The 27,620-nt window shown below is 48.2% G+C and overlaps 1 protein-coding gene across 1 annotated transcript in view; it reads right to left on the reverse strand.

Moving 5' to 3' along the window:
- Nucleotides 1-27,620, reverse strand: part of SDK1 (sidekick cell adhesion molecule 1) — a 936,924-nt gene that overhangs the window by 123,428 nt on the left and 785,876 nt on the right. The window contains exons 31-34 of the mRNA XM_060260466.1: nucleotides 20,803-20,997; nucleotides 10,839-11,040; nucleotides 6,454-6,557; nucleotides 3,375-3,445 (exon numbers count right to left, since the gene is read on the reverse strand). Of these exons, the coding sequence (XP_060116449.1) occupies nucleotides 3,375-3,445; nucleotides 6,454-6,557; nucleotides 10,839-11,040; nucleotides 20,803-20,997 (572 nt within the window). The remainder of the gene's footprint in view (nucleotides 1-3,374; nucleotides 3,446-6,453; nucleotides 6,558-10,838; nucleotides 11,041-20,802; nucleotides 20,998-27,620) is intronic.

Consider the following 27,620-nt stretch of genomic DNA (forward strand, 5'->3'; position numbering starts at 1 on the left):
GAAGGAAGGAAAATAGATGGGGAGGGAGGAAAGAAGGAAAACAGATGAGAGAGGAAGGGAGGAAAGAAGGAAAGAAAGAAAATAGATGGGGAGGGGGGAAGGAAGGAAGGAAAATAGAAGGGGAGAGGGAGGGAGGGGAGAAGGAAGGAAGGAACGGAAGTCCAGATTGGTGTCATGGTAAGGGTGACTCATATGATTTCACTGAACAAATCAGACTCCCTTCCCTAGATGGCAAGGAAAAGGGAAGAAAGCACACTCTCTTTAGCTCATCTTTTCCATTCCAGAGTTAGTGCATGCAAGTGGAGAAGGGTTCATGGCTCTCCCTCCACCTTGTCTGTTCAGGCTGCCCAATAATCAAACTCTTAGTAATGAGAGTTCCCCAGAGCTCTCTCCAAATTCTTCTCCCTCCTCTCTCTGGAGAAAGCCTCCTGATTCATATAATGTTCCTATTAGAGAGTGGGATTTTCTCTCTAGAGCCCAAATCTTACATTAGAATCAGAATCCATTAAGATACCTGGCACAAAGCAAAGAAATAAATGGCCAGGGGTGCTCTTTCTCTCCTTGGTAATCACGCTTCTTCCTCGGAAATAGGTGCCTCTTGCAAAGGTCCTGTTCTTATCTGTCTTTCAGGGGCAAAACCTGGCTCTTGATGCCACGGATTATTTGGGATTTCCTCTCTATCTCTGAGAAAGGCCCAAGGGATCTGCAGAGGTGGGTGACTCCACGATGACTGGCAGGCAGCTACGTCTCCTGAAGTCATAATGCTGGTTTGTTTGCATTGTGCAATTTGGAGAAATTCCCAGGTCTCCAAGGCGAAAAACAGAATGGAGCAAAAACACCAGCCTCCAACAAAGAACTTTGACATCAGTTGCATATGAGGATACCACAGATCTCCTTGGGGAAATCTCCTTTCCTTACAAAGTGAGTTTAAGCCAATTAGTTCAGCAGCATCCAAAGTATCCACGTGTGATGTCGCTTTTTTGCAAAATTTTAAGACCTTGCCTTGCGCGAGGCCACCCGCAAGACTTCCCGTTCTGCCTGCATTTGCACGGCATTTAGTTAAAGCTGAACAAAGCAGGAGTCAAGTCGCACCTTTAAGACCAACCAATTTTGATTGAGAACGTAAGCTTTCGTGTAGCTAAAGTGTATGCTTCACATTTTTTTTTTAATTTGAAAACTACAGTGTGGCTAAATTGCAGAGTGCCCAAATAACATAAGCGTGCTAATGACATGTAATTGACTTCCATTCCCCCGAGGCGGCTCGGGTACAACTCTCCTGTTACGTTTTTTTTGTGTGTGTGTGTGTGAAATAAAAAGCATCCAATTATCTAAATTACCACCTATTTCACATTCATTATCCACCCTGTATCTATCAACGGGGATCAACCTTTATTCCGTCACGCTCCATTTCATTGCCCACCCCACCCCCCCGGCCCTTACGACAGAATGGGAGGCAGGTCTCTGATTGATACCTGTGCATGACTCCATGGGTAGGAACAGTCGACGTGCCTCACGTTTATTCACTACGTTGTAACTGAGAATACTGTTGCCCAAACTGCAACACGTGTAAAAAAGTAAACTGATCCAACCTGCTCAGAGAACCGAGTGTCCTGGGAGTTTCTCAGGACAAATTAAGATACAACAGAGGTCCTTGGAGCCAATCTGACTTGAAGATCTGTAGTTGGATCTCTTGATGTGCAAATTAGCTGCAACAAGCAGCCATGGGGAGCACATGAGACAGAGCCTGAACACATGATGGTGGTGTTTCTCCATGGGCGTTTTCGCACTCACCTTAATCAGCAGCGACGCCCCTCTTCACAGCGCAGGATCTGCGCGGATTTCGCACTAATTGCCGCGGAGCACCCGGAAGAGCCGGAAAGTCCCGGCGCTTTTGCGGCGCAAACGGAAACTGGTTTTTGGCGGTTTCCGTTTGCGCCGCAAAAGCGCCGGGACTTTCTGGCTCTTCCGGGTGCTCTGCGGCAATTAGTGCGAAATCCGCGCAGATCCTGCGCGGTGAAGAGGGGGTCGCTGCTGATTAAGGTGAGTGCGAAAACGCCCCATCACTTCCCTGAGCTACTTTTCACCCTGATAGGGGGTAAAAAGACAAGCTACTACATAACCTGTCTTTTTTAAAACTTACAAAGATTTAAAGCAGTTATGCTATAGGGGGCAATTTTGATACGGGAAATGGATGTGGGGAGGGGGTAAACAATGGATACACTTTATATATGTATTACCAGTACAGAAGAACAGGTTGCAACAGGTCGACTGGCCTCTAGATTTGGTCTCCCCCTGTATTCTCCCTCTCTAGCCTGCTTGTTTTGTTTTTATAGCAGGGGGAGCCAAACCTGCTTAACATAAGAATAAACATCAGATATTTGAGAACCTCAGGACACAAACTAATTTTACACACTTGTCTTTTTAAAAACTCTTAATACTTTATACGATAAAATTCATATATGTGCACTTTACAACACGACCATGCTAGAAGGAGACTTTTTTTAAAAAAAAGATGGGAATAACAGTTCCCATAAGACCAGCATAGGGAAAATTTAGGGAATTATTTTTGGCACCAGTGGGAAAAAGAAACACACAGGTACCATATAAATCACTGACCACCATTTGCATCCTTATGCATCTCTCTTTGCCTTGACACTAAGGTTAGTGAATACAGCTCCTACAAGAGCTATGAAACTGAGGAACCCTGCATTACCCTCTTTAATTCCCTGCTCTAGGTCTCTGGGCAACTTCTGTGGTGACGGAGAAGAGCCTGCAAGCCTGCCTATTTTCGCCTTCTTCCCCGCTTCACACGCAGCAGAAATAGTCACCTACCTACGGGTTAGTGCTCAGAGGCTGACTGAGGTCCCAAAGCTAATCACACTTACTTGAGAGTAAGCCTGCATTAAGTTCCTCCTTGACCTCCGTGAGCTGCACAATATGTGTGAAAGAGTCACAAGTAGCTCCTGAACCACAGTACCTTCAAGATCCACAAAATTTTCAGGGTATAAACTTATACCTCGCCCCACCAAAATCTTCTTGATCTCTAAGATGTTACCGGACTTGAATTTTGCTGTTCTACTGGAGAGCAACGCGGCTAGCCTCTGAAACTATCTTTGTAGATTGCAACAATTATCAAACATGCATAAAATGTACACCTGACGTACGGCAACAAAATCCACTGGAATTCTCAGCAGGACGTTGAACGAACAACCCGATGGAGTGAAACGACAGTATGCCCAGAGCTGACTGCGCCGTTTTGTCTGCCCCCTTTCATGAAACCTGGAAGGAATACCCCGATTCTGGTTCTCAGTCTTTTGCATGATCAACAGAGCAACACACGCTTGGATCATTTGATCTTTTCGATCCTCACTCACCTGCCATTGCACGAGGACGGAGGATGTCGTATGAGGGGTCACCGACACAGAGTTTGGAGCTTCTCCTGGAACTGGAAGAGACACCCCCCCAAAAAAAATATATAGAGTGAGGAAATAAGTAGAACATACATTTTTTTTCCCAGTTAAAATCTCTTGCTCTTCAGTGTGCCATTGTCAGGGCGCAGCTCTGCCGTCGAGCGCCGAAAGGAGCAGGCGAGAGCTTCCTTCTCTGGAATAGGCCCTGCTGCCTAAGCCTGCATTCAGCCTCTATCCTACCTGTGCAGCAAACTCGCAGAATGCATCAGGGACAAAGCCAGAGTCGCTTATCAGGAGCTCCCAGCTCGCCACACTAAAATGCTCGGCTGGTGGCGCCAGGTTTGCTCGGCAAAATAAATCCCTGGAGTTTGCCAAGAAGGTGAGAAAACATTTCCAATTAATCCCTTTCCGGTCCCCTAAAATTCAGCCCTAAGTGCGTCAACTTGGGGATTGGGGGGGAGGGGGATAATTAAGAATTAATGGAAACGAGTTGCCGAACACTGACCGGTTTTCGTCTGCTGCTATCGCCTCTAGAAAAAAGGTAGGCAAGTCGACCGCTGGCACCTTGAAGATAAGGCTGGGGATTCACACAGTGACTGCCGGTGCTCCTAAGAACTTGTAAGCATCCAGGGGGGGGGGGGGTTCTTTTCCCAAAGAAAAGGCAACCACCTCCCCTTTTCCACGTAACGCAATGAACAGCTTTTGAAACTCCCACCAGACCAAGTTTGCCAGATGGTGATAGCTGAATGACACTCCCTTCTTCTGCTTCTAGTGGCACTGAGTTGTGGATCGTGGCTTAATGGGATCTACTTCCGCAGGAATCCTTTCCAATGTTACTTCAGTAAACCTCCCCATAACAACGTGCCATTTTATTGCGGGGCGGGGCAGGAAGAAAAAGGAGATGCCGGAGTTCTTTACGACACACTCGGCTAAAGGTTTAATTTGCTGATGCTCATTCCTGGGGCTGACATTAACGACAGCTGTGTTTTTCGGCAGATTCGAACGCAGCGCATCCCGCGTTTGGAAGCAGTGTTTCTGCACCATACCCCCAAAACATTTCTGAGTTGCTCGCTTGCTTTTTGCAAAGGTCATGCAACCTGCTGTTAGGAAGAGATATGGAATGCACACTGGAGCCAATGTAGGTTTGAAAACAAAGACCTAAAAGTTGTGAAAAAAATCCTTACAAGTCACACAGGTGTAGTGGTTGGTAAGGGCAAGAACAGCTTCTGCTTTGACAAATGACATTTCCCTATTTGGCAGCCAGCCTCAACGCATGTGTGGAATCTTCAGAGCAAACATTGAAGTCCTGGCCCCACTGATGGACCTCCTGATGGCACCTGGGTTTTTTGGCCACTGTGTGACACGGAGTGTTGGGACTGGATGGGCTACCGGCCTGATCTAACATGGCTTCTCTTATGCTCTTATGTTCTTATGAATGCTTATGTGCCTTTTCAAAGCAGCGTTACCCTAGGCACGCAGTCTTATTGCATGTGCAGAACTGGCTCCTATATGGCACCCGGGACAGATTCTGGCAGTTATATTCAAAGATCTTGCACTCTGTAGCCTCAGAGTAAGAGGGTTTTTTTGGTTAGAAAAGGGGGCTTTCAGTGCACTATCTATTGTCTCTGTCATCAGGGGAAGCAAGAGGCTGGTTGTTTTGCACTCAGCCCTACAATACCTCAAAATCCAGCCCTGACACCCACTCAGTGGGCACAACTCTTGCATAGACCATGCTGCCACCACAGCCAGCCAGTTTGGTGTAGTGGTGAAGTGTGTGGACTCTTATCTAGGAGAACCGGGTTTGATTCCCCACTCCTCCACTCGCACCTGCTAGCATGGCCTTGGGTTAGCCTTGAAAGGGCAGCTGCTGTGAGAGCCCTCTCAGCCCCACCCACCTCGCAGGGTGTCTATTGTGGGGGAGGAAGGGAAAGGAGACTGTGATCCGCTCTGAGATTCGGAGTGGAGGGCGGGATATAAATCCAATATCATCTTCTCTTCTTCTCATTGGGCGTTTTCGCACTCACCTTCAAGTGGTGCGACCACCCTCCTCACGCCGGCGGATCTGCAGGGATTTCGCACCAGAAGCGCCGGCGCACCCAAAAGAGCCGGCGACTTCCGTCGCAAAACCAGCTCAAACGGAAACCGCCAAGAAGCAGGAAAACGTTTGAGCTGGTTTCGCGACGGAAGTCGCTGGCTCTTTTGGGTGCGCCGGCGCTTCTGGTGCGAAATCCCTGCAGATCCGCCGGCGTGAGGAGGGTGGTCGCATCACTTGAAGGTGAGTGCGAAAACGCCCGTTGTGTTTCTTCGGCTGACCTGATTTACCAGCTCCTTTTCTGGCTAACATACCAGTCTGTCTCCCTCAGTCTGTCTGTCTAGGGACAGCTACTGTTAACGTCTATCCAATTCAGGTATTGATGTGCCCCTCAGACCTGACACCTACATAGCACACTAAGGTCAACACCGAGTAATTATGCTGCTCTGGAATGCCTCGCCCTGGCTAGAAGAATTATGCTTAATTGTAAATTGCTTTTTTGCAACACAGGCCATCAGTGTCTGTGGTTCCCAGACATTCCCATCTTTTCTTCTCTCTCTTTTCCTCTCGTTTAGCCATTTAGCACGACTGCAGACTCGAAGTGGATTTGGAGAGATAACAACTGAAAAAGGATCCCCAAACATATGCTCAATTCCACATTCATTTTTAATGCCCCTTGATAAATTATTCAGTTTCAGGAAAAATAACGGTTAGCTAGCACAGAAACCAGGAAGACAATCAAACATTGTTTCATTCCATTTGGAGGCTCTGGAAAGCTAGGTTAATTACTGGAATGCAAGGTAGGAGTTTCGACTATTAAAGAGTTTTGACTATTAAGGCAGCCCCACATGGGCACCAATGCCAACGTTGGCCAGAACCACAGGGCTTGCTTGTGTGTATCCACAGACCTCTGGGATAGAATTCACCAGAGAATTCTAGAGCTCCCAGAAATCTTCACACACAGCAATGCTCGGTTTCCGCTCAAATCAGGTTGCCTTCTCCAGCTCTTACCATCTTGCAGAGTTGTCACGGCTTCTGTCTCTGGCCCAAAGCTGCTGTCTCCGATATCGTTGGTTGCTTTCAGACGTAACTTGTAGGAGGTGAACGGGTTCAATCTGTAAAAACAGCATGGTGAACAGAACAGGAGAAGAAGCATACAGGGTATCCCCAAATGGCTTCCTTTTCACTGGAAGCACATTGAACCAGCAACAGGCAAAAGCATTTTGAAGGTTCTCTCCCTGTTACGCTCGGACACAAATACTGCTTCGTGACTACATTACAAATTCAGAGTGGTGACATTCAGGATTTATGTGACCAGAAGATGAATTGCATGGGGGTCAGCAAGGACTGAGTATATGAATAGCAAAAAGTGTGGTTGGCCTGCGTGGCTGGAATGCCAAGGTAGGACTGGGAAAGCCCAGGTGCAAATTCCCACTTGGTTCACTGCGTGCCCTCGAGCCAATCACACCCTCAGCCCAACCTAGCTCGTGGGATGGAGAAGAGGACACACCTGAACACATCGAGATGCCTTATACTGAGCATCAGACCACTGGTTCATCGAGATCAGTGTTGCCTACTCAGACTGGCAGTGGCTCTCCAGTCTTTCACAGCACCTACTGCTTGGTCCTTTTAACTGGAGATGCCGCGGATCGAATCTGGGACCTGCTGCTCATCAAGTAGATAATCTATCCCTGAACCACAGCCCCGCCTAAACACCTACTTGAACTCCCTGGAGGAGAGGCAGGATAAATATCTAATAGCTTGAAAAGCACCTTGGAACAGCAAGAGCATTGATTCTGCCCACTTACAGTACGTGGTTTTCCCCTCCTCCACAAACCCCTGTGAGTTAAACTAACTGAGAGCATGTGTGAATGGGCTGAGGTCAGCCCATTAGCTTCAGGGCAGACCAGGGATTGGAACCTGGCTCTCCCCGGCCCTAGTTGTACCCTCTCTGACTACCACACAACACTGTATCCAGGAGCTATTGAGAGATTCTCCCGCGAGCACGTAGAAAGCTGATGGGACAGAAGGCTCAGTCATCCCAGCTGCAAGTCCCTCGGTTAATCTACTAGACAATGCAGCGGGAGTGCTATTTTTCATCGCTGCTGCATTCCAACAAACAGCGTTACTCAGCTTATTTAACGCAGACGGTGACAGGGGAATCCCCGCAGGCCTTCTGTGAACTCGGTGGCTTTAAAGATATGCAAAGACCAACTTCCAGCTGAGGTGACTTCAGCAAAAGCTTCCAGCGTAGCCAGCAGGAGGCTCCCTTTTGAATCACTAACAAGGTCCGTGGGAGTTCAGAGTTGCCCATAATAGGCTTAGCTAATTAATCGGTTAGGGCCGTTGCAGGGCCTCGGTTCTGCCGGGGCTACCAGCGACGCTGATAAAGCGACCAGGAGCATTTGATTAAACACTGTGGGATAAAAATGCCGTGTGATGGGCAGCGCATTAAATAGCTTTGAGACATCCCTGCAGGACAAATGCTCTGGGGGGGGGGAGAAAGGGGGCAATCCATGCTTTTCTCAGTTCTTGGCATCAGGCAGTTACTACTGTGCTGATCTGAGAGAGCGAGAGTAGGTTGACACACGCATGATGGAAGCCGCAGTGATCATGAGAATTACACTGAACCACGGTCATGCTTCCTACGGTCTTCTTTCCTTCATTTATCTGGCTTCTCGCCCTTCCTCCCCTGCAAGCAGGCTCAGGAAGGATGGGTTGCAACAAAGCCAAAAAACCCGTAATACAACGTTTAAAATATCACAGTTATTAAAACCCAATACAAAATAAAATCCATTAATAACAGATAATAGTAGCTGAGGGCACCATTCAATCACTCCATCAGTTCCCACGTAAATTCCGCAAATGCTGCAAGCGGATGGTAGTTGGTATTGGGAAAACAGGTGGACAAGGGATAACACAAGTTGACAACATGCGCTGCAATATAGAGGGAGGCCAATGCAGATGGATCTCCGCTGCTTCAACCATGGGCCCGGAAGAACATCTCTATCAGAATTGCATTAAATCCCGCAAGTCATCGATCTAAATAAGGGAGAGTGTTCCACCAGGCCGGAGGCTAAGCAAACATTTTTAGGGCTAGGGATCGCCTATAGATCTTGGCCAACCAAGCATAATGCTCTTCGTGGGACATGTCAGGAGAGATGGTCCCAAAGGTATGCTGGTCTCAGATTGCATAGAGCTTTGAAGGTCAAACCCAAAACCTTGAACTTGACCCGGTATTCAACCGGCAGCCTTTCACCATAATTACTAAACTCAAGGGCAATCAGGAGGGCATGGGAACTGAGTCTCAATGGTGGAGGAGGAAGTAGCTTTGATAGAACTCATAGAAATCTTTACCCAAGGGCATAGGGAAGTATGTAAATGGGAAACCTAGGGCTTAAAGATGTGAGACTAGGATTGTACCTCTTAACCTACCGATTCAATGCAAACTTCAGGTTTGTGAAGCCACAGTTTGCCTGGGAGTTATGCAGGAAAGGGATAAGAAGTTTAGTCCTTCAGTTCTCACTTGAGGGGGCCGTTCAAAACCACCTTGCATCCCCTGCTCTGCCATTAGTTTTTAAAGGACATATATTTCCCCCTTTAAGATACTAATAATAGAGATAAAGGGTGCATACTGAATAGCACCAGAATGGAGGGTTAAATCACGTTTCCGAGGAACACTGAGGCTGCGTGAGCATGCAATTTGCATTTTAAAGGTAATCCAAGATTCACAATCTTCGTCTTGACCGACTGAACCTGCTCTTGCAGTCCATTGTGCTACTGAAAATGATGATCAATTATTCCCCACAATGGCAAATGATAAGAACTGCAGTGTAAAATCAGGCAAACAGTCTTACCGTGGTTTTGGCATCACAGAAAACAAGCTCTGCTGTGCCTCTTCCTCTGCTTTGCAAGCATGCCAAGAGCATTTTGAAAGAACCTTGTTGATTTTGGCAGGCCAGCGAGGCAACTGAGCAACCACCGGCAAGGCACCTCGCAGGCATTTGGTAGCTCCAGCAATGTCCACAAATTTTAATTCCTGAGCACTCTAACCAAGGCTGGACAACACAGTTCAAAATGGCACGATGCGATCTCCCCATTCCTTATTATGGCAACACAGATAAAATTGCCCTCATTTTGTCTGAAAACGAGATAAGGGCGTTCTAGAAGACGGAATCTCCATGCGCAGGCAGGAATGAACTGCCCACAAACAAGCACAACAAGTGACTTTGCGAATGTTTGGGGATTTTCCAGAGCTCTGCAGAGTCAGAAGGCTGGCCAAAGTGGGTGGGGGAGGAGCTTACCAATTATCCATGTGAAAAACAGAAAGGAATCTGCCGAGAGTTACAGTTTTGCCATCCCATCAGGACATATAATCCCACAGGGACTATCTGAGAAGGGACGGTGGTGTTCAGAGTTCCATCCTACAACAGTTTCAGAGGGTAGCCGTGTTGTGGGATGAGGGGAGCCACTAGATTCAAGTCCAGTAGCACCACAGTGACCAACAAGATTTTTTTTGGGGGGGGGCATTTTGACAGACAAAGCTCCCTTCACCAGATACAAGTAACCAGGGATGGCCAAACTTGCTTAACTTAAGGGCCATATAAAATAAATGTCAGATGTTTGAGAACAACAAGACATGAATGTCAGATGTTTGAGAGCCACAAGGAAGGAAGGAAAATAGATTGGGGGGGAGGGAGAGGTGGGAAGAAAGCAATTTTAACTTTAAAGGCATTCTCCAAGCTGTTGGAGAAGGGATTTAAAGAGAGAAATGCCTTCTCCAATTCGGTCAACGGGGTGGGGGCTCCAAGAGCCGCACGATATGTGTGAAAGAGCCACATGTGACTCCCGAGCCTCAGTTTGGCCACCCCTGCAAACAACAATAGATATCCCTTATATCCCATTCTGAAGGATATCCCAAAGATGGAACTTGGGATGCAGAGGTTAAAATGTGCATTGTTAACCACCATTATTAGAATCGGGGGGTGGTGGTGGGGGGAGATTTTCTAATTTTCTGCCCCAACCATCTCCCTTGTGCTCCAGTCAAGCTAATTACAATGTACATTGTAACCTTTGCATCCTGAATTCCTTCTTTGCAAACCCCTCCTCACCTTGTGACTGAGATATGAGGGCTCATTGATCTCTGTTCGAACTCGTATCTGACAAAGGGAGTTTTGATTTGCGGAAGTTTCTGCTTCAAACATCTTTCTAGTCTCCAAGGTCCTATTGGACTTGAATCCAGCTGTTCTACTGCAAGCCAGAATGGCTACCTGTTGAAACAGCCTTTAAATGTAGCTGACCCCCTTTCCTTAAATAAAGGAAAGATCTCCAGTGCTTTGAGACTAGAGGGTATTCTTGTTCTCAAGACATGCTTTCTATGGATCTCTGTGTGATACCTGTCAATAAAACAGGAGGTAGCTTCGTGGCTGATGGAAGAGGAGTATGTCTGCCAGTCACCGTCTGGCAGCTCCTTGATTTGCACCGTGAAGTACCGGATCGGAGAAGAACCGTCGCTTCCTGGACGCCAGTGGAGCTGCAAACTGCGGGACGTCACTTCCAACTGGGGGACTCTCAGTTCTCTGGGAGGCTCTGGCCGTTCTGAAATTAAACATCAAGCCCTTGTTACTTTTGCAGGAAATTCCAGGTGGCGGGTCTCTAGAAGCAAAAACGGGATAAATTCCTGATACATCACGGCACTGCTGCTGAAGCAGGCAGCTTCTGTCCCCACCTGGACCCACCTGTTCTGTGTTGGGACTCTGCTGCTGCTAGCACACCCAAAGCACACGGCTGGTACAGAGGCAGGAGAAGGCTTGCTCATCACCCTTCAGAACCAAAGTAAGGTCACGGGAAGTGATCAAATACTCGTAAAATGCCCCTTGCCAGTGAAAACAAGGGGAGCTGTAGTGCCTGTAGCTGCAACAAATTTCCAGACTGCATAGACAGAACGTGCCCGGGGATCTTGCCCCGTCTTCTCTTCCCCGTTATCTCTGCCAAGTTCCAGCACCTGGCGCCTCTATCCTGCCAAGTTCCCCGTGTGTGCTTTGCAAGCATCGGAGGTCAACTTCAATTTGTCAATGATACGCGAGTTGGAGAAGGGTGGGGGAGAAGATGGCATGGAAAGGACGGGGGAGGGGAGGCCTGCAAGCCAAAGAGCAAAGTGGACTTTCAGGTAGCAGAACTCCAAGGCTGGAATCGCTTTCTATTTCTATTGAAGCGCATGGGCACACAATACTTTATATAGTCAATTCTTATGATTTGCTCCCCCCCTTTCGGAACCAACTTTATTATTATTATTATTATTTACCAGGGATGTATAAAAAAAATAAGCAGAAAGGAAAAAAAAAATTCAGCAAAGCCACGGGTGATGCAGCAGACGGGGGTGTCAGAGTTCTGAAGAATGGAAATCTTCCCATCGGTTCACAGTAGGGGAAACAAGCTAAGAAGAAGGGAGGGACTTAAGAGAAAATAACAGGGTTGAGTGAGACTGAAACATCTCCACAGTAGGGATGCTGTTGAAATTCATCCCATCTGAATTTCTCCCCAGGAGCTGGAGCTCTGGACTGGCTGGACTACTGTTTAGTGTGGAACCGAAATATTAGAACTCTTTCCACCGCTACACACATATTTGGTACCAAGCACCATGCAAGTGTGGTTTGCTCTAATGTCCAGTTCCAACATGACTTTCCGCCTTCTCTGCATTGCCAGTTTGTAACTGCTCACTCACAGAAGACTGTGATAAAGCAATTTTGCTGTGGATCACAAATATGATGGGATAAAGAGGTACTTTGGTGTAGTGGTTAAGTGTGAGGACTCTTATCTGGGAGAACCGAGTTTGATTCCCCTCTCCTCCACTTGCAGCTGCTGGAATGGCCTTCGATTAGCCATAGCTCTCGCACAGCTGTCCTTGAAAGGCACCTTCTGTGAGAGCTCTCTCAGTCCCACCTACCTCACAGGCAGTGTTGCCTCTAAGCTGAGTTAGTGTGAGGAAGCTCACAGTTTTTTTAGCCTCCGGCTCACACATGTTTGTCTTACCTCGAGAAAAATGGCCCCAGAGCAAACTAATTCATGCAGTAGCTCACAACTTTAATGCCAGTAGCTCACAAAGTAGAATTTTTGCTTCACAAGACTCCACAGTTTAGAGGGAGTATCACTCATGGGGTGTCTGTTGTGGGGGAGGAAGGTAAAGGAGATTGTGAGCCGCTTTGAGACTGAGATTCGGAGTGGGTGGGATATAAATCCAATATCACCACCACCACCTCCTTCTTCTTCCGTGTGTTTGATGATGGGCAGGAACTCAAATAGGATCTTGACGTAGTTCTGTGCATGACACCAAGTTCTTTAGCAATGTCACATTAAAAGACCAAAAAGATGGCTCAGGAAGAGGCAGAAATTTGTTTTTCAAATTACTTCTTGTTGGTTGTGTGACGCCACTCAAGGCCTGTAGGCTACATGGGCAGTATCTTTAAAGTAAATTGAGTACCTGCTCAGATTCCAGAATTAATTTCTGAGATTCTCTGAGTTAAATAGGACTGCAGAAGGCTGCAGAGATTCAGTTTCTGGAACTGAAAAAGAATGGAATTGGGAAAATCTGCTCATTCCTACTCCACTTCACTAGACTCAACGATACCACTAGTCTTCAACTGATGGCTCGTGCCATGGTCACAACCAGGCTTTGGATTCAGCAGGAGATTACAGAAGTGCATCTCCTGAACCTTTCTGAGGGTTCCCCATCTTCCTCCCCACCTACCCTGTCCACTGAATAGTAGGTGCAGCTGCATAACAATCCCTGGATTAGGAGAGCAGGCAGCCAGCCAGTCACCAGGGGCTTTGCCCCACCCCCAGCAGCCCTCATTAGCCCATCTCTACTTGTGATGCGATTTTGGACGGAGGGTGGCTTGCTAGCCTTTTGACTGGGGAGGTGGCTCAGGAGAGCCCCAGGAGAGCAAGGCCTGCTTGGATGTCTAGCCAGTCCAAGCAGGCCTCACTTGCCTGGGGCTCTCCTTTCTTACATCGGGTTGCTTTTGGCTGGGGGGGCATATGTTAATGAGTTATGCTAATGAGCTCCACCACCTATTTTTCTACAAAACGACTCCCGGTCACAACAGCAGCCCCAGCTTTATTTTGAGCTTAGGATTTAGGCCTCCCTTCGAGAAGGATGCAGACAGAATGAAGTGGGCAAAGAGGAGAACGATGAAGACGGTCAGGGGCCTGGGGACCAAGCCCTACGAAGAAAGGCTGAGGGACTTGGAAACGTTCGGTCTGGAAAAGAGGAGGCGGGGAGGGGGACACGATGGCTCTCTTGAAGTACTTGAAGGGCTGTCACATAGAGGAGGGCAGGGAGCTGTTCCTGTTAGCAGCAGAGGAGAGGAGTTGCAAGAAGGTACCAGCTGGATACTGGGGGGAAACTCTTTTTACAGTAAGAGTTGTCCAACAGTGGAACCAGCTACCTCTTGGGAGGTGGTGAGCTCCCCCTCACGGGCAGTCTTCAAGCAGCTGCTGAACAAACACCTGTCAGGGATGCTCGAGGTTGATCCAGAAGTCCACCTGCCTGCATGGAGGTCTCCCACCCATGCGCCCACTCTCAGCTCCCGTCAATTCCCCTAGCCAACCTCAACAGACGGAGGAATAATTGTTTAATTGTTTATCATGGAGGTTATCGATCCGGATTTCAAACGGGTGTCAAGTCATAACGCGGGCATTGATTAGAGACGCCGCGGCGACCTGCTTCGGAGGAGCCCATTCGATTCGGCTCCATCAGCACCTGCAAACGCACACTTCGGGCCGCCTCCCGACAGCTTCGCACAAAGAACAGTTTATGTTCCCCTCCCCCTCCCCCCCGTGACCTCCCCCACCTCTCGGAAAACATTCGCTTTTATGGCTCAGCGTCTCATGGGCAGGCTGCGGTGCCAAAAGAATTGCAAGCCATTAGCATCGGAGAGCCTTCAGCAAGACGACATACAAGATGATGCAGAGGTCAACTCTAAAGTGCTTGGGGTTATTCTGCCGGAGGAAGCGAGTGCTTGTTGATGGCCCGGGGGGACCCAACGCTTCCTTTGGATGGATGTAGCTTAAACAAGTGACAGAAAACTGTTTGGATTTGTTTCCCCCACCCCACCCCCACCCCCACCACCGCCCATCACAAAGTTTTTAGTCTACTTCCCCGGTGCTTTCAAAGGTCTTCTCCTGCATCCGCACAAACTTCCCTGCTGCAAGATGATGATATTGGATTTATATCCCACCCTCTACTCCGAATCTCAGAGTCTCAGAGCGGCTCACAATCTCCTTTCCCTTCCTCCCCCACAACAGACACCCTGTGAGGTAGATGAAGATATTGGATCTATATCCCGCCCTCCACTCTGAAGAGTCTCAGGGTGGCTCACAATCTCCTTTCCCTTCCTCCCCCACAACAGACACCCTGTGAGGTAGATGAAGATATGGGATTTATATCCCGCCCTACACTCCAAAGAGTCACAGAGCGGCTCACAATATCCTTTCCCTTCCTCTCCCACAACAAACACCCTGTGAGGTAGATGAAGATATTGGATTTATATCCCGCCCTCCACTCCAAAGAGTCTCAGAGCGGCTCACAATCTCCTTTCCCTTCCTCCCCCACAACAGACACCCTGTGAGGTAGATGAAGATATTGGATTTATATCCTGCCCTCCACTCCGAAGAGTCTCAGAGCAGCTCACAATCTCCTTTACCTTCCCCCCCACCAACAGACACCCTGTGAGGTGGGTGGGGCTGAGAGGGCTCTCACAGCAGCTGCCCTTTCAAGGACAACCTCTGCCAGAGATCTGGCTGACCCAAGGCCATTCCAGCAGCTGCAAGAGGAGGAGGGGGGAATCAAATTCGGTTCTCCCAGGTAAGAGTCCACTCACTTAACCACTACACCAGACTGTCTCTCCAGTTTGGAGAAGGCTGTTTTTGTTCAGATCTCATGGAGCTTAGATGGATCCGAAGGGCAATTATTAATGCTCAAAATACCAAAAACGAGACCTCTTGATTCATCAGAGAGCCTTTGCCCTAGGAAGGCTCAAACGTTTAGTAGCTGCAGGGTCAAACTACATGCTACGCAAGATTGGATTGTCTTGATGTATTTGCAGAAACCTTAAAAAGCAGACGGTGGGGGCCCCCTGAAGTTTGGATTAGGGCTTCGGCATTGGGGAGAAGGCTTAACTCTTCCTTCCTGTGCTGTTGTCTTGGTAGAAACCCCCTCCCTGCGTTGTTATTAGCCCTGATATGAAGAAAGAGAGACCAAAATGACATCTCCCCCCCCCCCCCCCCCGCAACATGGCAGAACAGCAGGTTGAGGAAGGGACAACTTTTCCTCGGAAGTTCTCCAACATGCGAGAACAGCCGGTTGAAGAAGGGGCAACCGCTAGGAAAATGGCAAAGGAGGAAGGGCTAGCGTTCAAAGCCATGGCCCCCATTGAAACTGGGTCTCCCTCCCTGCAGCAAAAGTCTTTGCAGGTGAAGGTCCTCAGCTGCCCTTTGGAATGACCAAAAAACTCAAACTTGGCTTCTGATCCCAATTTACTGCAATCCCAATTCATACTGCAAAAATGCACCCTCCTTCCCTATTTTAAAATGACTGCAAAGAAGGTGGAAGAACAGAGAGTGGAAGGCAAGAGCCCTGGGCGCAGGGCCGGCACTAGGGAGCATGGCGCCCCAGGCAGTCTCAGTGCCCACTGCCCACCGCACCGCCCTCTGGCCCCTATGTGGCGCCTCCTCCACCTCCCTCCCTTACTCACGATTTTAATGCCTGGGAACAGGTGGTGAAGCGCCGCGCTCCCAGGCTCTTTAAAGGCCGCCCCCCACCAATCAGCTGATCAGCGTGTAAAAGCGCTGATTGCGAGCATGCCTGAGGGCTGGCATAGGAGCCGCTGGCCTCTGGCGTGGTTTTACCCACCAATCAGCAGATCGGCAGGGGGGTGGCCTTTAAAGAGCCCAGGGAGCATGGCACTTCCCCGCCTATTCCCAGGCATTAAAACTGTGAGGAAGGGAGGGAGGGGGAGTCAAATAGGGATTTGCCTAGGGGACGGGGTAGGGGTGAGAGCCGAAGTCGGTGCCCCCACTCTGCCAGCGCCCTAGGCAAATGCCTGGTTTGCCTAGTGGGCGGGCCAGCCCTGCTTTGGCGAGGGATAGGTGAGGATGAACGTTCTGGCATCAGCCATGCCAGTGGCTTCCAGTTGGGAGAAATTAAGGAAACTGTGCCGGAGAAGAGCACAGTCCCCGACAGGTGACAATAACTCAGAAACAATGTCATTCCACACCGCTATCACAAAACCAATGGCATGACCTAAGAGAAAGATTGCAACATGGGAAACAGTCTCCCTATGAGAGTAGCAGAGTTCCAAAGGAAGGCATATGGATTTGGGGCCTCAGACGTGTATTTGTTTTGCACTGTAGTCATTCCAGTGAAAAACCTCTCGTCATGCTGTTGACGGTCCGGATTAAAGATCGTTTTGCAGGACCAAAAAGGTCACCAACCCCCACTCTGCACGATTTAGTAAGATTCTATCCCAGTTTTCCTGCAGAGAATTCAGAAAGGCTAAAGAGCAACTCCCGATTGTTTCCTATTCAGGCCTCCTTCGCTCCAATTCGACGACTGCATTATATGCTTTCACTGGGTCCACATGACACTATACCAGAGGTCCCCAGTCCCCAGGCCATGGATCGTACCAGTCCGTAGCTTGTTAGCGACTGGGTCGTGAGTTGCATAATTATTTCATTATATATTACAAGGCTGTAGTAGTAGTAGTAGTAATAATAATAATAAGGCATTGGATTTATATCCTGCCCCCCACTCCAAATTTCACAATCTCCTTTACCTTCCTCTCCCACAACAGACACCCTGTGAGGTGAGTGGGGCTGAGAGAGCTCTCCCCAGAAGCTGCCCTGTCAAGGACAACTCTGCGAGAGCCATGGCTGACCCAAGGCCATTCCAGCAGCTACAAGTGGAGGAGTAGGAAATCAAACCCGGTTCTCCCAGATAAGAGTCCGCACACTTAACCACCATGCCAAACTAGTAGAAATAAAGTGCACAATTGTATCATCCCAAAACCATCCCGCACCCCGATCCCGGGAAAAATTGTCTTCCACAAAACCGGTCCCTGGTGCCAAAAAGGCTGGGGACTGCTGCACTATGCCACAGGCATCAAATGGGCTGTTAGGAGCACTGTTGTGGCCAAGCAACCAAACACAGATCGGTAGACCTGGGATGCCAACCAAGCAAAGTGGGAGAAGGTGGGCATTTCCGTTGTACTTTTCTTCCATGTGATTCTTTGGATCTTAACTTCTTTTCTTTTCTTTTCTTTTCTTTTCTTTTCTTTTCTTTTCTTTTCTTTTCTTTTCTTTTCTTTTCTTCTCTCTCTCTCTCTCTCTCTCTAATTAAACTCAGGATATGATATGGCCAGTGCACGTGGCCACACACCAGGGGGAAAGTTGTGTTTTTAGATAATGGCTCTTGCATTCAAAGCACCCCTAAGAGCTTAAAAAATAATAGAGCCTATTGTTACTGTGGCAAGAAAAGGAAATGATGTGATGCAGCTTATTATGTGCTCAGCGGTATCTCCCGCGCAGCCTTGTTTAATTGGCTTTATTGTGGACAGAAAGAATGTTTTTTAAGTGCACTGGCATTCTCGCCCCTAGTATATCAAAGAGTTCCAAGTCTGGTCATTTAGTCTCTCCGGCCAGTAAGATGCACGCCTCGCTAAATTTCTTGCCCATCACAACATGATATTTCACCTGCAGACTTTCAGAACAAGCAACTGGCAGAAAGGTTGAGGACTGGAAAGCTACCCAGCCGGTGCCCTCAACTTTCCCACTCTCTTTATTTCCTGATGCATCTAGTAGGCACGCTTGGATTTACTGGAACCTGTGGTTGGCTGATAAGAAAGTGCTTTCTGAGCAGAAGGCCCTCAAAATCTTATTGGCGGGGGCTGACTGTAGAACTACTGTACACAGGGCTCATTTTGTACCAGGAGCTCCTTTGCATATTAGGCCACACACCCCTGATGTAGCCAATCCTCCAAGAGCTTATAGGGCTCTTAGTGCAGGGCCTACTGTAAGCTCTTGGAGGATTGGCTACATCAGGGAGGTGTGGCTTAATATGCAAAGGAGCTCCCGCTACAAAATGAGCCCTGACTGTATCTGTGGCAAAGTTTCAGTGTTCTGCAATGAAAACATGGCCTGAGATTATGTGCGATGTATGCTTTACTCAGATTCTAACCTTTTCAACTGTTAAGAGATGTTAGGAGAAGAGATGTACAGAGAGATTTTATGCAGATAATTCATTCTATATTAGTGTTTTTAAACTGTTTTTACTCTCTATCTGAATGGCCTGTGGGTCGCAATAAAGACTGGCTGGCTGATTCTAGTAGCAATAGTGTGGTTCGGCATCCTTGATTCCTACCTGCTCGCCCTGTACAAGGGAACAGATAAAAAAAGCCCTAGAAACCTCCACTGCTCTTCAACTGCTCCTGGAAGGGTGGGATGGGTGGGCAGGACAATGGGGCCATCCAATGATGCATGTGAAAGATACAGCTTCTGTGAACTAGCTCTGACAGTCGGGTTGTTGGTTCCAAATTGGAAAACACCTGGGGATTTTGTGGGTGGAGTCTGAAAGGGCAGGGTTCGGGGAGAGGAGGGACTTCAAGTGGGCCTAGTGCCATAAAGTCTATCTTATGATAGAGGTTTACAAGATTATGCATGGGATGGAGAAAGTAGAGAAAGAAGTCCTTTTCTCCCTTTCTCACAATACAAGAACTCGTGGGCATTCGATGAAATTGCTGAGCAGTCGGGTTCGAACGGATAAAAGGAGGTACTTCTTCACCCAAAGGGTGATTAACATGTGGAATTCACTGCCACAGGAGGTGGTGGCAGCTACAAGCATAGCCAGATTTGAGAGGGGATAGAAGAAGAAGAAGAAGAAGAAGAAGAAGAAGAAGAAGAAGATATTGGATTTATATCCCGCCCTCCACTCCAAGAGTCTCAGAGCGGCTCACAATCTCCTTTACCTTCCTCCTCCACAACAGACACCCTGTGAGGTGGGTGGGGCTGGAGAGGGCTCTCACAGCAGCTGCCCTTTCAAGGACAACCTCTGCCAGGGCTATGGCTGATCCAAGGCCATGCCAGCAGTTGCAAGTGGAGGAGTGGGGAATCAAACCCAGTTCTCCCAGATAAGAGTCAGCACACTTAACCACTACACCAGACTGGCTCTTGGATAAACTGGCTTTTGGATAAAAATATGGAGCAGAAGGTCCATCAGTGGCTATTAGCCACAGTACATATATATATATATATACATATATATATATATATATATATATATATATATATATATATATATATATACACACATGTATATGTTTGTGTGTGTGTGTATATATACACACACACAGATATATTGGCCACTGTGTGACACAGAGTGTTGGACTGGATGGGCCATTGGCCTGATCCAACATGGCTTCTCTTATGTTCTTATCTTCCAAAGTAGCCATTTTCTCCAGGGGAATGAATCTCTGTTGCACAGGGATGAGTTGCAATTCCAGGAGATCTCCAGCCACCACCTGTGAGGGTGGAGCCTGAGGGGGTGGGGTTTGGGGAGGGGAGGGACTTTGTGGGTGTAATGCCATAGAGTTCGCCTTCCAAAGTAGCCATTTCCTCCGAGGGAACGAATCTCTGTTGCACAGGGATGAGTTGCAATCCCAGGGGATCTCCAGCCACCACCTGTGAGGGTGGAGCCTGAGGGAAGGTGGGGTTTGGGGAGGGGAGGGACTTCAAGTGGGTGTAATGCCATAGAGTTCACCTTCCAAAGTAGCCATTTCCTCCGGGGGAACGAATCTCTGTTGCACAGGGATGAGTTGCAATCCCAGGGGATCTCCAGCCACCACCTGTGAGGGTGGAGCCTGAGGGAAGGTGGGGTTTGGGGAGGGGAGGGACTTCAAGTGGGTGTAATGCCATAGAGTTCACCTTCCAAAGTAGCCATTTCCTCCGGGGGAACGAATCTCTGTTGCACAGGGATGAGTTGCAATCCCAGGGGACCTCCAGCTACCACTTGAGGATTGGTAGCCCTATCTGACAAAGGGAGTTTTGACTCCCAAAAACTCATGCTCTAAAAATTGTGTTGATCTCTAGGATGCTATTAGCAAACCATAATCCAGCTGTTTTACTGCAGACCAAAACAACTTCCCTCTGAAACAGTCTTTACAAAGGAGAAACCACGCAGTAACCAATGTAAGAAGATGACACATGACATGCTAAAGGAAGCTCACAACTCTGAATATCTATCCTGGGACGTCTGGGACACTGATTGTTTTAGAAGAACCGGGATCCCATCCCAGTTGCTGTTGTTACCTCTTTTTGCAGTAGTGATGACCGTGGCTTCCAAGGGCTCGCCCCAGCCCTGACGGGTCTTGGCAGACGCCCGGAAGATGTACGCCGATTCGGGGAGGAGGTCAGTGGCCATAAACTGTCTGACCGTAGAGCCGACTTCTACTGTGATGAACTTGTTGGGGCTGTTGCTTGCCAATCGGTATGCAATTTGATATCCTGAATTTGAAAGAAACAAAAAAAAACAGAGGGGTTGAGTCTGTTTTTCCAATTTTTTTTTAATTGGGGGGGAAACTGCCAAAGACCACTGGTGCATCCTAATTACTTATTTATTTGAAGGCAAAAACAAACAAACAATGCAATTTGCAGCTTTTAGTGTTCACCAGCTGAGTTTTATAACATCCCTCCCCGTCCCCCAAGTCTGATGCAGTACATTATCCGGGAAATTACTGGCTCGGCGATGAATTGGAGAAGGCCTTCTGAGCAATAATCCGCCATGAAATTTGTTTCACATTTCATTCCTTAAAAGAACCGAGATAGGAGAACAGTTTCATCTTCCTGAAGCATATTGATGCGCTGCGAAAACACCGCAGATACCAAACAAAAGTACACGCTGACCATTTTTTTTTTTTTGACATGCGAGGCGGGTCAAGGAAAATCTGTTGCTTCCCTACCCGCTTCTCGAAAGAATGCAGCTAGAGAGAGGCAGGGCTGTGAGAGAGAGCCGAGACGTTCTTCTGAACAATAGATCTTTCCACCGAATCCAAATCCTGGAGAGGACTCATACCCCAGCAAAGGAGCCCCATGATTCCAGAACTTCACAGATGAAAACAGGGTCACATTTGCAATACCCCCAATTGCTGATGCATGGGGTTTTGGCAGTTGAAAGCTCAAACCTCCAAAATCTTGTTGACCTCTTCAGGTGCTATAGCTGGTTCTTCTACTGAAGACTGAAGACTGCACTTCAAAAAGGATATTATAGCATTGGAGAAAGTCCAGAGAAGGGCAACTAGAATGATTAAAGGGCTGGAGCACTTTCCCTATGAAGAAAGGTTGAAACGCTTGGGACTCTTTAGCTTGGAGAAACATCGACTGCGGGGTGACATGATAGAGGTTTACAAGATAATGCATGGGATGGAGAAAGTAGAGAAAGTAGTACTTTTCTCCCTTTCTCACAACACAAGAACTCGTGGGCATTCAATGAAATTGCTGAGCAGTCAAGTTAAAACAGATAAAAGGAAGTACTTCTTCACCCAAAGGGTGATTAACATGTGGAATTCACTGCCACAGGAGGTGGTGGCGGCCACAAGTATAGCCACCTTCAAGAGGGGTTTAGATAAAAATATGGAGCACAGGTCCATCAGTGGCTATTAGCCACAGTGTATGTGTGTATATAAATTTTTTTGCCACTGTGTGACACAGAGTGTTGGACTGGATGGGCCACTGGCCTGATCCAACATGGCTTCTCTTATGTTCTTCTGTGACACAGAGTGTTGGACTGGATGGGCCATTGGCCTGATCCAACACGGCTTCTCTTATGTTCTTATGTGACACAGAGTGTTGGACTGGATGGGCCGTTGGCCTGATCCAACATGGCTTCTCTTATGTTCTTATGTTCTTATGACTACCCTTAGAAATGAACCCGATTTTCCCAACAAGGATCAGTGCCTTACCTCCGCCAACCTATAACACAAGGCTGCTTACTCTGTACGACCTGCTGAACAACGTAGTCGTTGATTGCGGCTGCTTTCCCAGAGGGCCAACGCGTTCTTCCCAACAGCCCCACAGCAGTTGTGGAGAATGTAAAAAAAATTGGACAGACTGGGCTTGGAGAGGCTGCCATGGTGCATGGAGGGAGAAGGGCTCCAGCCGCCCTGGCCATTCCCCCCACCCAAATGGCGCTGGGTAGGACCGGACATCTTCAGGTGTGGCCTCGAGATCTGGAATTCCAACTGATCTCCAGGTTACAGAGATCAGCTCCTCTAGAGAAATGGCTGCTTTCAGGTGGACTCCGTTACACCCCCCCAAGGTCCCAGCCAGAACCCTCCTTCTCCCCTCCCCAGGCCCCACCCCTAAATCTCCTGTAATTTTTCCAAACCAGATGACCAAGAGGGACCTATTTCCCCATTTACACTGTACTCAGATGGCCCAGACTAGTCTGATCTCATCAGATCAGAAGCCAAGCAGGGTCAGCCCTTGTTAGTATTTAGATGAGAAGCCAGCAAAGGAAGTCCAGGGTTGCTACGCAGAGGCAGGCGACTGCAAATCATCTCTCTTTATCTCTTGCCCTGACAACCTTATGGGGCTGCTACAGCTGTCACTTGATGGCTCTTTTCACGGCCGTGTGGAGCATTTTGTAAAACACGGAGCAGCAAAAATGAGTAAAAATGGGAGAGCCAGTTTGGTGTAGGGGTTAAGTGTGTTGACTCTTATCTGGGAGAACCGGTTTGATTCCCCACTCCTCCACTTGCAGCTGCTGGAATGGCCTTGGGTCAGCCATAGTTCGCGTAAGAGTTTCCTTGAAAGGACAGCTTCTGGGAGAGCTCTCTCAGCCTCACCCACCTCACAGGGTGTCTCTTGTGGGGGGGGGGAGAAGTTTTAGGAGATAGTAAGCCACTCTAGTCTTTGATTCAGAGAGAAGGGCGGGGTATAAATCTGCAGTCTTCTTTTAAATAATTTCCCCCATCAGTGCTGTCTGAATGAAGAGTCCCGTGGTGCAGAATGGTAAAGCTGCAGTACTGCAGTCCTAAACTCTGCTCACGACCTGAGTTCGATGCCGGCGGAAGGTGGGTTCAGGTAACCGGCTTGAGCTTGACTCAGCCTTCCATCCTTCCAAAGTCAGTAAAATGAGTCCCCAGCTTGCTGGGAGGAAAGTGTAGATGTCTGGGGAAGGCGATGGCAAACCACACTGTAAAAAAGTGTGCCATGAAAATGTCATGATGTGACATCACCCCAGAGTGCTTGCACAGGGGACGACCTTGCCCTTTGCTGTCTGGATGTTGGGAAATGTCCGGGAATGGGGAGGCAGGAGCCCTTTTGCCCCCTGTGGTGGCATTCTGGAGCCCAAATTGGCGTCCCCACGGAGGCTGCGGGGAACAATTCCATTAAAAATCGACACTTTCTAGTTCGTCCCAGATACACAAGCCGAAAAAAAAGGATGTTTAAGAATATGATAGGTTTTTAACTCTTCAAAAGATATTGCCATGGCTGCAGTGTGTGAAAAGAGCTGGCTGTGTGCAGCAGGAGGCTTTCATGCTCATGCACTTCCACTTAAAGGCCTTGCCCTGGCACTAGGCAATCGCCTAGGGTGCCAGCCTTCTGGGGGCGCCGAATTGAGCACCCTCCATGTGACTCAGTGACATTATCAGTGCAGGGGGGAACACTAGAACGAGCTAGACAGGCTAGGACCAGTCCTGACCATTTACTTGCATCTACTCTGAGTTTTAGACTAATAATAATAAGAGATTGGATTTATAACCTGCCCTTTACTACCCAAAGGAGCCTCAGAGCAGCTTACAATCTCCTTTCCTTCCCCTCCCCACAACAGACACCCTGGGAGGTAGGTGAAGCTGAGAGAGCTCTCCGAGAACGGCTCTTGAGCAGAACAGCTCCGAGAGAGTTATGACTGGCCCAAGGTCGCTTCAGCAGCTGCGTGTGGAAGAGGAGTGGGGAATCAAACCCGGTTCTCCCAGATTAGAGTCCACGCACTTAACCGCTATACCTAACTGGCTCTCTTCTAGAGTCCCTCAGAAGGGATCTACAACCTGAGGAATGAGAACTCCAGAACTCACACAACTTTTTCATCTTAAAACACATACACACCAAGCCACAACTTTGCCTTCAAACAAACAAGCAGAATTAAATAAGTGAACATTAACACTGGTGAGCCAAACCAAAGGCCAACCTTGCCTGACATTCCATTTCCAGCAATGGCCAGCCGCTCGTTTTTGGAAAACTTACACGTGGGCCATGAAGGCTTCAGTCCTTGGTACCAAGCTGTCTGCTTTCTCTGTTTCTACAGCCCTGTAAAAATAACTCGCTCAAGGTTATTGGAAGTGAAGCTTGGAGGCAGCTTCTGACAAACATCTCAATTATATCGGGAGGCATGGTGATTGTGACGGTAGCAATGGGAAAAGCATTTCTCCGTCGCTTGGGATCTGGTCCTGTGGTCTTTGGCCTTGAGGAATGACCCAGAGGCTGCATGAGGGACAGCTGGAACTGGGGAGGGAGTCAAGAGAACCTCACTCGCTTTGTAAACTTTCCCAACCATTATCATCCGACACATTACCAAAAAAGCCATCTCCGCGAGTCAATGTTTCCAACAGAACAGAATGTGCTTTTCGTCCCCTAAGAGGACACACCAACTGTTCAAACTCATTTGGAGCGGCCTTGCCAATACGCCAGGTTCACTTTTCTTCTGGAGCTTATTGGAAAGTCAGCCCAGCTGCTCGGCTCCAAAATCAATTTCTATCAGAGATGGCAGGGACGGCTCGGCTGTAGCCGCGGACCATTAAATGCTCCATCAAGTTACATGGTGGGGAAGCGGGGGCAGGGAGGGCCCGGCAGCCAAATGAAACCCCCAAACAGATGCAGCTGAACTTGGTTGTGACAGACATCTGCCAGCCCTCTGACCATCCTTTGAACTTCAATGAGCTCTGCGGGCTTTGTGTTCTTCCGGACGAGATAGCCCTGCTGTGTTTCAGACGCTTGCCGGGTTTGGGTTGACACAAAAGAAAAGGAGGTGGAAACAGAAGGGAGCAGAAGATTGGAGAAGGATGCCAGTGAGATGGAGGCCAAGAGAGCGGATGGACACCATCTCCTGCCCCGCTGCGAGTGTGCTGCATACAGAGATGTGGCATGAATTGGGAGATTTAGTAAGCTCCTTGGCAGAGCCAATTCCACGCTTTGCTATGCATCCTCCTGCAAACTTTTCAGTTTAATTGGGATGCAGATGGCGCTAATTGTGCGTAGTGGGGCTCACCATTGCTTTTACGAATAACCTCTCTGTCTCCCGCCTCTGCTCGGGAAGAAACGGGATAATTTGTGTCAGCTGAATGAAAAAGCGGACGCTTCCTTCCCCCTCCCCAGTCAACACGCCACGTCTCGGGTAGATTCTGCTGCTTTGGAGGCGCCAGAAGAGAGGACCGCGTTTCGGCTGATGCTCAAATGACAGCCGACAAGATCTGAGAGCAAGCCCAATGGCGGAAGGCTCCGCTTGGAACTGGGACGCAAGCAGATGAGAGAGATTAGAAGGCCATATATATTCAAATTTGGCTTGGAACAAACCAAGCGTCTTGGCAGGCAGCTCTTGCCAGAGCACCTGAACCACAGGCCGAAGCCAAACAGGACTGCCGGAGCACAGCAACGGGAGAAAAGGAAATCACAAGTGGGCTTTAGCCGCCTGCCTTTAGACGCAGGTGCAAGAGGGATAAGAACTGGCTGGAAGAAAAGCAGATCAAAAGATCAAAAGCTTAGAAGTAGTTCTTCAAGAATCCGACTAGAAGGGTCGCAGCAGCCATTCCCCCAGATAAGCTTTTAAGCTGTGCCTTTCATAATTAGTGTATAATTTTGGTCCGAGCTGCTGCGGCGTGCATTTTGCTGCCTGCGTCTGCTCGCCTCCTTCCCTGCTCCGCCTCTACTGCCAATTCCAATAGTTCATACTCCTTGTCCTCTGCTCCCCACCTAAACCCCACTTTGAAAATAAGGGTGCAAACCACATGTGCCCTGCAGTGCTTCTGAAACTCCCGTGAGAATCATTCCTCCTATGGAAATCTGGCCATCGTTTCGGTTGCCCCAGCAACCCTGTGGCTGATTTAGGAATCAAAAAATGAGGGGCACTGCTGCTGGGTACAGGCAATGGTGTCAGATGCGGTCATGGAGGGCACACGGAAGTGGGACAGGTGTCTGGCAAAAGAGATTGTCAGCTCCCACCCCAATAATTAATGTTTGAAAGGACAGCCTCAGTTGACCTAATGGTAGAACCTACCTGGATTTCGGTTGGTGATGATTGGACTCCTAGAGGCTTTAGCAAAAGAGTAAGCCCAGCATATAAACAAATCAGGGTTAGAACATAAGAACATAAGAGAAGCCATGTTGGATCAGGCCAATGGGCCATCCAGTCCAACACTCTGTGTCACACAGTGGCAAAAAATTTATACACACACACACACTGTGGCTAACAGCCACTGATGGACCTCTGCTCCATATTTTTATCTAAACCCTTCTTGAAGGTGGCTATGCTTGTGGCCGCCACCACCTCCTGTGGCAGTGAATTCCACGTTAATCACCCTTTGGGTGAAGAAGTACTTCCTTTTATCCGTTTTAACCTGTCTGCTCAGCAATTTCATTGAATGCCCACGAGTTCCTGTATTGTGAGAAAGGGAGAAAAGTACTTCTTTCTCTACTTTCTCCATCCCATGCACTATGGGTTGCTGACTTTCAGGTGGTGCCTGAAGATATCCCAGAATTCCAAGCTATTTTCCCTGTTTCACCAAAGGCTTTGACCAATTTTTTGCAATTTCATCAGAGCACATGCAAGATTCCAACTCTTCTCCTTCACAACATTCTCAGTTTTCAAAACAAGTCTTGCAAACTGCCCTTAGGTGAGCCTTTAGTTTGCAAGACCTATTTTGAAAACTGAGAATGTTCTGAAGGAGAAGAGAAGGACGAAACCTGATATTTACAAGACAGTTTATTCTGAACTTTTGAAGACTGTGCCCTTCCTTTTTGTTCACTAGGGTGTTCTGTTCATCAGTGTGTAGTTTGAAATTATATTTTGTTAAATGTTTCAAAGAATATAAAGAGGTTTATAAGAATCAAAAAACTGTGTAAAGTGACATAGA

This window comes from Heteronotia binoei, chromosome 20 (genome assembly GCF_032191835.1).
Source record: "Heteronotia binoei isolate CCM8104 ecotype False Entrance Well chromosome 20, APGP_CSIRO_Hbin_v1, whole genome shotgun sequence".
Classification (NCBI taxonomy): Eukaryota; Metazoa; Chordata; class Lepidosauria; order Squamata; family Gekkonidae; genus Heteronotia; species Heteronotia binoei.